Genomic DNA, 12,130 nt, shown 5'->3' with positions numbered 1-12,130 from the left:
TATTACACTGGGAATTATGGTACCCCAAATATCATGTACAACCTTTATATAGCCCCAGCTAATGAGGCCCACAGGTGCTTCTCTTCTAGCAATTAGGCATGGCATACTCAGCCAGCCCCAATGAATACTTCTTAACTGGACCTGGGCTAACAGGGGCCTGGCTCAGGACCTCCTGGCTAGCACCCTGTTACAGAAGCAAACAGGGAGATGCAAGCTTTGCACATTAGTATAATAATTTAAAAAACCAAATTGTGAAAAAGCATTATCTTAAACCTCCACATAGCAGGGGAGCTAAAGCCAGAGGTGATGGCTTAGTGACTTTAGTATCAATCTTGAAATATTTAGAATCCTTGGAACCAAACTGGTTTGAATTCGTCCTAGATCAACTCAGCCCTTCTTCTTTGCAAGGGAGATATATGGAGCTCAAGATGGTAAAGGTAGAGAAAGAGTGAGTGCTCTAAAATAAGTCCTTTAGAACCAAGATCTTGCCTGTTCTGAACAGACATTAAAAATCTCATAGCACTTTGATTACCTCCCTCCACCATCGTGCAGTGTTGCTTTGCATTGACGGTTTGCCACCTCATACCTATTGTTGTTCATCATCTATATGGTTAGTGAAGCTCTTAAGGCTCGTGAACAATAAGAATACAAAATATGAATGGGGCATTAAATGTGTTCCAGTACGTGTTTCTGGCCATCTGAGCTGAGAGAGGGAAAAGCAGGAAGAGAAGAAAACACCCCACAATAGATTTATAAGTGAGTTTATTTGCCTTCCTTATAAGACACCTACATACAAGTTATCATAAAAGTGCCCAGACAAATTCTAGCCAAATGCAGTATAAGTAAAGGGTTGCCATCAAGAGGAATGTCTCAGATCTACAGTATCTTGGCTTCCAGATGAAATATTTCCACTAGGCATTGTAGGATGAAGAGGATACGTTTCCTCCATGACCTGTCCAGTTAGTATGGATAAATTCCCCTGGTTTCGATAACAGTTCATAGGTATGAGCACCAAAATAATCACGCTGTGCCTAGATGATGAAACACACAGGAACAACACAGTCAAATACCAATGTCACTGAGATATTGCACCTTACATCCCACCTCTGTATGTAGGTATCTGTTTAGGTTCTCATGCCAAGCCCATTGCCAGGGTATCTGAGTGACACTCATTTTAAAAGAAATATATGGGCTTTGGGGCAAATCTTATAAAGTGAACATGTCTTGAATGTATACACGTGATCTGTTATACGGTAGCAAAACCTTCAGAAAAGCAGATTCAGACTGGAGAACACAAGCGGGGTGGGGGGACAGGTAGGAGTAATCTGACCCCACAACATTTTATTGCTATCAAAGTGTGAGGTAATTTAAGATTTCAGGGTGAGAACCCAGGAATAATGCATAGAAGAGGTGGCAATACAGAAGAAAGGCTTTTGGAGGTGATCCTTCACACACTGATGTGCTGTTTTGATTTTTTTTTCCCCCTTGGGCTGAAATTTCAGCCTCACAGGTCTCAGTGTGGAGTCTCGGGTGCTTACCTGAATCAGGTTAGCTGGCAGCATCTCATGCCTGTACCCATCATAAAAGGAAAGTGCCGTAGTGAAGCAGGGCATAGGGATGCCAATCTGGACTCCAGTGCTGATCACATGTCTCCAGGAGTCCTGATGGAGAACAAAGAGAAAGAAGGAAACAGACTGCTTAGCCAGCAGAACGCAGGACTACAGCAGAGGTTACTGGTCTCTAGCCTAATGGCACGTTCCTATTGGCAATCATGACCCTGGATCAAGTGAGCAGATTTTCCAACCAGTACACATAAACAAAAGCAGTTCAGAGTGCTGCCCAGCAAGACAGAATTGACAAACAAGACACACAGTGTACAAAATCAGATCTAAAACTCAGGCAGAAACTCTGCTCTTTCAATATGCAGGGAGAACAAATTCCAAAGAGAAGAATATAATAAGCAGAACACTGAGCAAATAAGGCGTCTTCAGTAATCCTAATGAAAAAAGAACACAGTGACTCCCCAAGGACATAAGAGACTAGCACGTCGCTTCAGAAAGGTATGTGGACAATCTTTTGATTTAGTTGGGGATTGGTCCTGCTTTGAGCAGGGGGTTGGACTAGATGACCTCCTGAGGTCCCTTCCAACTCTGATATTCTATGATTTTGTCTCAACATTAAGATTTAGTAACGTGCATAGGATATTCAGCTTTAGTGAATGGAATTGAGTCATAATACAATGACTCAATTGGCCATACAGACACTCTGTTTATAGTTCTAATTGGACTCATCTTCTACCCAGATCAGAACACTTTATTTGGACAGTCCTAGGTCAAGTGAATAAAGAGCCTAGTACATTGCTGGTACTATGCTACTGCATACACTAACAGCAGAATTTTTTAGCTACAAACTTGTAATCCAAATTCTGCACAGCAGGCCCCTTCCAAGGCCAAAGGCATGGTCAGTGGTGAGAATGAGGTTTCACTTTGTTAGAGAAAAGACAAAAAAAAAAAATTCTAGGACTATTGCTGCACCCCTGTCTGACGATTTCACATGAAAATGGAGTGGCAAACTTAACAGTTTATGGTTGCTACTAATGGAACTCCCAGGATGAGGAACTGATTGAATGGGTGTCAGCAAATTACATTTTAGAAACTGATGAGTCACAGTAGCTGAGGATGAATTAATGTGAATTATGGGCAAAGCTACAAAGAACTGAACATCTGTTTGCCAGTATATTACTTCTGGGGAAATCATATTAATACTTTGTGACACTCAAGGAGACTGTGTGTTATATTTGACACTTTATGGCAAGTCTAGAAGAGTTACCCTCTGAAGTACATCATCACCTCCAAGTCCTATAGTTTAGGAAGAGTTCAGTTCAGCTCTTGATACATTTGGATATCAAAATTATAGGGCAGTAACTTTACCCATTACAGTCAAACTCACTCCCTTTTTTCCTTTATTTAGATATAATACCTCCATCTTTTTGATGAGATGGAAATGAAATGTCTTGATTTCATGTGGGCATTTTTACAACAGTGTGGGTGTTATCTTTGGTGTCCAGGCCAAATTCTAATTTGGATAATTAGATTTTGCCTCACTATGGTTACAATGGTGCAGTTTCAACTGGTTATGATTATGTTTCACTTCCTGATCTACGTTGCACACAGTGGTAGTGCTAAACAGCTGTCACGGATGTCCCACCATGGAGATGCTGCATTTCAGTGGTGGATGAGTGATTCCTAGATGCGTATATTGTATTCACACGCACATACGCAAACCCAAAGCACTTTAGGATTACCTAAAGCTCTTTGGGATTAAGGGTGTTATATAGAAGATATTTTAAAGACTCTCTGCCCTCCCTCTTTTTGGACCTAACCACACTGCAGAAGGGGTGTTTTGGGGAACAACTGGAATGTACTAGGTTTATAAATTGTTGTTTTTTGTGCTCTCCCTTCTTCAGACACACCTGACAGTCCTCCACAGCCTTCTTAAAGAAGTCGTCCAATAGCAGGTTCTGGAGATCGGGGTTTCGGTCAAAAGCATCTTTGATCTTCCCCAGGAATGCACTAAACAGGACAGACACAAAGCTGGAATTAGGTATCAGTGGTAGGAGCTGTGAATGGCCTAGAATCCAAGGGGCTAAGGACTGGGATTTGACAGGCAGCCAGAAAGGCATAGTGTTTAAAGAACTCAACCCATCAACAGATTCCAAACACCAAAACCTAGAGGCAAATGACAAAGTGAAAAATGCAAAGGAGATCAGCAGTGGCTGAGCAACATATAAACTTGACATCAGGTTGCACGAGCTCCAGTGTTGACTTAGGGAGCAGCATCCCAGTATCATATTAGCAGATAAAATATGGGAGATCTTCCACAGAGATCTCTGAATGGGCCAGTCCAGCACAGGGCAAACCAAACTGCTCTCTGGTCAGCATTCCCTGCCCCAATTGCTCTTTTACCTTCTGATGATGCAGCCTCCCCTCCACATCAATGCAATGCCACCGTAGTTAATTGTCCAACCAAATTCTTTGGCTGCCTGTCTCAGCAGCATGAAGCCTTGAGCATAGGAGATAATCTTGGAGGCATACAGTGCCTAAAAAGAGACACATCAGATTTAGGGAAGCAGCCCACAAACTCTGATGGAAAGACTTTGCAATCTGATCCAAAAGCAGAGCACACAAGTCCCACCAAGGTCTGTCTCGGGGCAACACTCCAGTTATATGTAAGAAACTCACTTACTGGATTCCAAACATTCCAAACTACTACCTCTGATGGTCTAAGCCTTTTCAAATCTCACAGTTCAAAAGAATATAGTTGACCCAGGTCAATAGGTACTTGATAAATCTCTCTCCTATGTAGTTCGCACGGCTAACATCAAAATATCACCATTTTCTTGCATTAGTGCTACCCTCATCTATTACTTGAAGAAAAAGATACAGTCAAATTCTACTTAGTTTTAGTCAGGGTTGGGGTTTTGCTTGGGTTTGGGTTTTTTTGGGTAGTAGTAGTTTCCCCCAGAATGTATGGGTACCACAGAAAAGAAGACTGCTAAAAGAGCAAGTAAGCACTCTTCACTTAATCCGGATCATGCACCAGAACACACACACACACATCTTTTTGTCTCCTTTTATTCCCTGAGCCTTTTGCCAGGCAGATTTTCCTGCAGTAATAAATATTTGGCACTTCTCTAGCACATTCCATCTGAGAAGCTCAATGTGCTCTATAAGTGTTAATAAATGTAGGCTCTGCAATGGGCAGAAAGTAAAATACCATCTCCACTGTACAAACAGGGAATTGGAGACACAAAAAGGTGATGTGAATTGCCCAAGGTCACACACTGAGTTAGTGACTAGACTAGGAAGAGCAACTGGTTCCCAGTCTTGTGCCTGTATCATCCTTCATCCCAACTGGGATCTTTCTCTGGTCCACAAACAAGTTCCCCATTAACCATATTTTATTGCATCTCAGTTGGGACACAGTGGGAGAAATGGGCAAAACATGACAGGTGGTCGTCCAGGTTAGGCTCCAATGGCTGGAGACAGGGAGAGCACAAGAGGACAGCCAGCACGTGTCCCATTCAGAATCCTGGGCTCACAGCAGCCAACCTCACTTTGTCCCTGCAGCTCTACTGCAGTGCTCTGGCTAGGAGCCCTGACTCACCTTCCGAATATCTTCCAGAAATGCCTTCTTGTTCCCACTGAACTGAGTCATTTTGGGCCCATCCAACCGTTTGCTGGCCTGTACCCTCTCATCCTTGAGGGAAGACAAGCACCGTGCAAAGACAGCCTCACCTTTACTCAGAGAAGGAAAGAGAAGACATTTAGCAAGCACAAGCCAAACAATGAGGTCTTTCTAGCCTATCGTATGCAGAGCCAAGACATGGGGACAGGTGTTTATAGAGATGGGATGACAGCAGCAGGCCACACTACCATGCAAGGAAAGTCAAGTTTATGAATGACAGAGGACTCCCATTGGCCACACCAAAAGGAATTTCCTCTGTCTACAGGAAGAGGACCTTTTATCAAGCACCTCCTGGCAGGTGATTCAGAGCATGGGACTGAGTCTCCACAATCTAATTTAGCCAGAGAACTCATGTTCAATAGAGGATCATAAGAAATGGAGAGGGGAGGATCTAAAAATAGCAGAAAGTGAGGGGTGGAGGAGGAGAGAGAGGGAGAGTAGTCCACACCCTGAGATCTGGAGAGTCCAAGGAAAGAAAGGTTGCTTCCAAGACACGATTTACTTTTTGGATGAATTATCTGAATGTCAGGAAAGAGGGAGCAATCAGCCAGAAACACAGCCACTGGGCTACAGCAGCTTTGGGCAGCATTGCTTGGCCTGACTGAGACTTCTTAAAACAATGTAAGGCATCTACTATATGACAGGGGTCCTGGACAGAAATAATCAATGTTTCCTTATTTGTGAAAGGAACTTCAATCTTTTGGTCTTAGTTTCCATCATCGGTAAAATACAGACAATTTTGTATCACAGTATATCTTAGGGAGAGGTGGGGTTAGGAGACTAAAGAAATACTTGCACAGTGCTTTGAAGGTGTGAAGCACTTACACAAATACCCAGTATGATACACATTAATTGGAGATGTTTTTCTAGGAAATCCTCAGCACACACAAAAATGCTGCAGACAAACATTAAAAATAAATCTACTTCATAGGGGAAGTGAAAATTTTTATCTGTTAAGACTTTAGTTCTGGCAGTCAGAGGTCCATGCAAGATTTGTACAACATCACTAAGCAACGTAGGGAGCTGCATTCCTCAGAGTGCTGTAGAAGCGAGCAATATCATCAACTCTTGCATGGAAGCCAGAACCCTGAATTCTTGGCAGATAAGTAAAGGCAAAACTAACTCACAGATATTTTATTTTAAAGGGTATTCATTTGTAATTTAAGTCTGTACAGATATTCAGGGAAGGAACTGGGAATTTAAACAGTTTCCTTTACTTTTTAGCATTTGAGGTCACCTTTCAGGGGGCTGACAGAAATATGAAATCATATAAGACTTTCCTTCTTCCTTTACAATGAATCTCCAGTTACAAAAAAAAGTCTCTTTTTCATATTCCTGTGAATGATTCATAGGTTTGCACAGGACTTCCCTGTCACAGGTTAACATACTTTATCATAATCAGAACTAGCCACTCCTTTTCATTCTTGCCCAACCCGTTTCCTTCTGCTTTATTGTGGAGGGAGCATGACTCTGCTATTGCAGGGAGGAAGTTGCAAGTCACCCTGATACATGGAGAAAGATGTAGCAACTGCATTAAGAATGTCCAGTATTTGCACAGGGGTTGTTGTGTAGCACTAACTCCACAAACCACTCCTGCAGCACAGAATTATATTTCGGAAATGCCTACACCCTTGATCCTTGCAAAAGCAGGAGCCCAAGCAAGGGAACTTTACCAAACAAATGGAGGACGCAACAATTTAAAAGTAAACAAATCTCTGAGAGATTTAAAGCTCTGATACAATATTTAAATTATTCAACAAATAGCAGCCTCAGCCCTACTTTGTAAAAATGTTTTTTTGCTGCAGTGCAGCCAATCTTCTCCAATAAACTGGATTCAGCTGGCCACAGAAGAAGCGATCAATACAATTTATCTTGTAAAACAAGGGGGTTAGCAAAACAAGAAGGGAGGGAAGAGGAGGTGGGGAAAAGAGCAGGAAAAATAAAGCAAACTGTGACGACAGATGGAACTTCCAAAGTTAAAGTCCACACTAGAGTTTGTAGTATGAATTTAAACACATCTGTAACATAGTTTGGGTGTCTAGGGCTAACACACCTGTGATTTCACAGCTGTGTTCAGAAACTATGCTAGAGACAACCATCAGTGGTATGTGGGTAATTATGTAGGTATCTGCCTATGTGGGTGGCTATTTTTCAGGCACAGTTTAGGGGCCTGACCCAAAGCCTACTGAAGTCCATGAAAAGATTCCCACTGACTTAAATGGGCTTTGGGTCAGACCCTAAGCTAACCAAAGTAGTTTAAAGAAAATTCTGTTCACATTGCATAGAGAAACCATGCAAACAATCATCATGTTGGAACACAGATGGCAACTATGCTTCTTACAGATAAATGCTCAAAATCCATTTTCAAAGACAGATGGGGGGGTTAGTGCTGTTCAAGCCATAGTGCAGACAAGGCCTAAATGTCCCTGTCTAGTCAGATTGATACTGTGTCATTCGAGTTCTGCTAAAACGATCACATGGAAATGGGGGAGAAGAAAGTTACATGGATGGTGGAAAAATAATTCCTGCATCTTCAGGAAGATACAAGTTATTCTAAAGCCATAGCAGAAATACAAGTTTCTTATTCCACACATTTTCAAGACTGTGATATGACTCAGCATCGGGCACCGGGGGAGGACAGATTACTGAGAACAGGGCTGAACCAAACTAGAGTGGTAAAAATTAAAAACCCTCTCCCACATCTTGGTCTGGTACTGAGTCACCACCAGCTAAGGAACTAGCAAATACCATGGGGGGGCGGGGAGAGGGAGAAGAGTGTTGACAGTACAAGTGGGATAGATGATTAGGGAGAACTCCCACAGAAGGTAAGCAAAGACTAGGAAGTAGTTTGCCCTACTGTCAAAGGACAAAAGAGCCTTAACTGTTAGATCAGGGATAACAGTGACAGAATCACTTTCATCATAGGCTTATCCCCTCTACTGCTAAAGTGTTCCATGGCTAACATGCTGTTAGGCCAGTAGAACAAGAGACAGTAAAATCAGTCAGACTGACAAGTCAGTTACCGATCAGTGTGACAGGAACTCCATATTCCAGGGCCGAGATGGCTGTCCACTTCCCAGTGCCTTTTTGACCTGCACTGTCCTTGATCTTTGGGAGCAGGTGTTTGCTATCAGAGTCCCTGAACTTGAGGATGTTGGCTGTGATTTCAATCAGGAAAGAGTCCAGCTCCGTCTTATTCCATTCTCCGAACACCTTGATGGAGAAACCAACAATGGGATTGCAAGAAGGATACTCACCCAAGTTAAAATTACTTGCACCCCTTCAAAACACACTGACAATCTTAGCCCATTTGCCAGGCAACTACTTAACAGCTCAGAAGAGGAACTAGCACGTCCCCATGTCAGAGCTACCCCAGGTGCATGGAGCTGCAAAGCAGCCATCTCCAAACAGAAATCTACAGGCATATTCTAGCCTGATACTACAATCTTGAGCCATATGGGGAGTGGAAACGCCTCATTCTATGACACCACACTCTTGGAACTTTGACTATTTATGGCTCATCCCAAGATTAATCAAGTCTCTATAAGGATTAGCTACCCACATTATTGAATCCCACCCTGCTTTAAGGGATTTCTGTGACCTACATTATTGGCTCATATGGAGGAAGTTCATTAGTTCCCAAGTCAAGGAACAAGGGAACAACAAGTAGAAACACTTCAAATCCCACCAAGACAGATTATTTCCCAGGGCAGGAGGCACATGGGGAATGAAAGATCTGAGGCAATGGTCTAAAAGTGTTCGTTTAAGACCCACCTCAGCTGGTGCCATGGACATTGCCCCACTCGCCCTAGCAGAAGATCTGGTAGAGGATTCTACTACAGACATTAGTTATGCTCCATCCTAATTGCCTTCAAAGCAGAGCAGTCACCTACTAGGTCTCAGGGCAAAGGTGAAATAGACTAGAGAGAGAGGGAAGAAAGGCTGTGGCTCACCGTTGCCATCTCATCATGTTCCATGCCCAGTATATCCTTCATCAGGTGGTAGGCCTCACAGATCAGCTGCATGTCTCCGTATTCAATCCCATTGTGCACCATCTTCACAAAGTGCCCGGCACCTTCTTCTCCTACCTGCCAAAGAGACAGCACAGGGTGCCTTCAGACACACTGCTGCCACCGCAACTAAATACCTGCCCATAGTTTCCCTTTGCTTAGTATGGCTTTGTGAGTTTAGTACTGGGGAAAGGCAGCCTGGACATACCAAACCTTCATTTGTGTGTAGATACTGCATGGCAGCTTCCCTCACATCGCCCCAGCAACGTGCCCCACCTGGGATGAGAGGGGAGTTCATTCTCTACAACCAATTCCTTCCGTGGTCTCTGCTAAAACTGTTAAAAAGGAAAATATCTGTGATGGTGGCTTCAGTGCTGTGGACATTAGTCCATGTGGACAGAGAGTATGTGAAGGGTGAAGTACCACGGAACTGCAAATCTGTACTGAGTGCAGCAGACTGAAGAATCAAGGCAAAAAGTAGTCCTGCTTTGTTAAACGATACGTGTGTAGTGTGTGTGACATGTGCGCGCACACACACACACACAGAGATTTCAATGGCCTAAGTGATGGATCTAATCAATGGCCTAAGTGATGGATCTAATCACATTCCAAGGTCTATCAATGTCTGTCGGTACTTGCCCAGTCACAACAGGGTTCCCCAGTGTTCACTTTAGCAGCGATGCTTTGAAATATCTTCTTGATGTGAGGCCTATGGAGAGGAATGATATAATTCAGCAGCCAGACAGAAACATTACAAGAGGAAATTTATTCATGTCATACTACCACTGTAACTCACCCCCAGACCAGATAGGGAGAGGGGATTTGGCTACCAGACATCTCCATCAAAATCAAGATAAAGGCAAAATGTCTCAAGAATTAGCCACACCATGCAGGAAATAGCAATCTGCACAAATTGTGCATTTATACAGTGCCTTGTAGAGGAGGCTGTCAATACACTTCACAAAGGTGGCAATTATTATCTCCTCTATTTTGCAGATGGGGAAGCTGAGGCAGAGAGATTAAATGACATGCCCAAGGTCATATAATGAGTCAGTGGCAGAGCCTGAACAGAACCCAGATTATTTGGCTTGCTGCCCTACACATTAAGCACAACATCAGTCTTAGCTGATTTGGACGGGGAGAAGGAGATGGCTTAATGAATGTTAACTGGGAGGTTGTGCCAAGCAAATGATATGGTATCAAAGAACACTAAGTCAGGAGTGGGTGAAAGGAGCCACCTGAGAGGAGCATGAACATAGAACGGGGCGCAGGAAGAGAGGAGGACAGAGTTCTAGGTGGGGATGGAAGAAATGAGCAACCTTTATCCACAAGTTTAAGATGAAAAACTTGGCACCATCAAGGTGGAACAGGCTGATCTGAGAGATAAAGCTGGTGTGAAGCGACAGGACTTCTCAGTTTCTAAAGCTGTCTTTTCCTTGAGCCAAGAATAGGCCCAGAAAACAAAATGTCTTTCCAGACATACAGGAAAAAAATCACCAGGCACAGATCCCCAAATGGTCATTGCTGCACCGCCCCTTCCAGTGACATGTGGGTGGGAGAAGGAGCTGGATCGAGAGCTATGTTTGTGTGCAAGAATTCATGCATTCTAGACCAGTTTGGAGACACTGAAGAGCCAACTAAGCCTCCTTTGAACTATGAGTCACTGCAGCAGCTCCTGTTGCTACCCGTGTTATAACTGGCAATTTCTCAGCTGGCATGGAGTCCCAAGAGAGTCAATTAAAGGTCTCAGATATCTCTGGTCAGGTTCCTCATTCACCTCTCCCCATGACTATGGCCTGTACAGCCGGTGCCTTCACTTGCACACCACTGAGAAGAAAACTGGGTAAGCCCTGACTGCCATGAACAGCCAGGACTGCCTGTGACCTCAGCTGGGCTGAGAAGTCCTGAGCCCCCAGGAAACATTGTCTCTTGATATAGACACCCCCCACGCTCACCAGTACCCTCTGCTCCAACACCCAGAGAAGACTTCGTTATTATATGACCAGTCTACAAGAGGAGCTTATGGGAATGGGAGGGCTGATTCTTACCAAGCCTCTTTGTCACCTCCTGGCATGAGCGAGGGTCCATACCTGGCACCCTCCTCTCCCCCACTAACACCGCTTCCTACGAACAAGATGCCCTTTTCCTGGAGTTCTTTACAGCGCCTCTGAATGGGAGAGAAAGAAATAGTATTCAACAAAAACTTTTCTGAAACAGAGAAGGGGGAATCCTTCATTTTACTTCAAACACTCATGAAGCCAGGACAGAGATGGCACCATTTGGACCCAAAAATATTTTTTACAGTTCTGCTTTGGTTATGGCAATATGTGGCATCAAGGAGGAACATACACACAGGCTGCACTTTAAACATTGGGAAACTTCCCCTTGCTCCTCCACTGATATGGGTTCTTGCAAAGAGAAGATAAGGACTTAGGCCTGTGTGTGTGAAAATGTCACATGTTGGCAAATGGGATGCGGGTTTGTAAAGGCTCAGAGCCTAGATGCTAGGTAATACATGCTGTATACAAAGATATGGGAGTGCCGGGGGTTGCGGGGGATAAACCCCAAGAGGAGCCAATGAGCCCATTAGATAGAGAAAAAGAGAACACTCCATCATGAACACTGATGCTCTCTCCATGGGAGAGTGACATAGTCTAGTAGCCTGAGCTCAGGACTAGGAGCTAGAAATTCCTGAATATTAATCCTGAATCTGACAGCGGTTTCTTCTGTAACTTTGGGCAAGTCACAAGGTCTCTGCCTTGGTTTCTTTATCTGGGATGATATCATCAACATTCCGCTTGGGGCACTGCAAGGATTAATCCATGTTTGTGAGGTGCTCTAAGATACCCAGGGGAAATATACCATAGACATGA

The 12,130-nt window shown here is 43.7% G+C and overlaps 2 protein-coding genes across 3 annotated transcripts in view; one reads left to right on the top strand and one right to left on the bottom strand.

The window, feature by feature from the left end:
• The window catches only part of DFFA (DNA fragmentation factor subunit alpha), a 355,095-nt gene that overhangs the window by 31,165 nt on the left and 311,800 nt on the right, over positions 1 to 12,130 (top strand). The window lies entirely within an intron of this gene.
• The window catches only part of PGD (phosphogluconate dehydrogenase), a 12,084-nt gene continuing 699 nt past the window's right edge, over positions 746 to 12,130 (bottom strand). The window contains exons 2-10 of one of the 2 annotated variants that reach the window (XM_032775519.2): positions 11,306 to 11,424; positions 9,897 to 9,966; positions 9,201 to 9,335; positions 8,271 to 8,460; positions 5,167 to 5,297; positions 3,966 to 4,099; positions 3,473 to 3,572; positions 1,539 to 1,661; positions 746 to 1,031 (exon numbers count right to left, since the gene is read on the bottom strand). In XM_032775519.2, coding sequence (XP_032631410.2) covers positions 912 to 1,031; positions 1,539 to 1,661; positions 3,473 to 3,572; positions 3,966 to 4,099; positions 5,167 to 5,297; positions 8,271 to 8,460; positions 9,201 to 9,335; positions 9,897 to 9,966; positions 11,306 to 11,331 — 1,029 coding nt within the window. In that variant the 5' untranslated portion in view covers positions 11,332 to 11,424 and the 3' untranslated portion in view covers positions 746 to 911. Of the gene's footprint in view, positions 1,032 to 1,538; positions 1,662 to 3,472; positions 3,573 to 3,965; positions 4,100 to 5,166; positions 5,298 to 8,270; positions 8,461 to 9,200; positions 9,336 to 9,892; positions 9,967 to 11,305; positions 11,425 to 12,130 lie in introns of those variants that run through there. The other variant, XM_075060337.1, reaches the window with a different exon arrangement.

This window comes from Chelonoidis abingdonii, chromosome 23 (assembly GCF_003597395.2).
Source record: "Chelonoidis abingdonii isolate Lonesome George chromosome 23, CheloAbing_2.0, whole genome shotgun sequence".
Taxonomy (NCBI): domain Eukaryota; kingdom Metazoa; phylum Chordata; order Testudines; family Testudinidae; genus Chelonoidis; species Chelonoidis abingdonii.
This window is presented reverse-complemented; position numbering and strand designations above follow the sequence as displayed.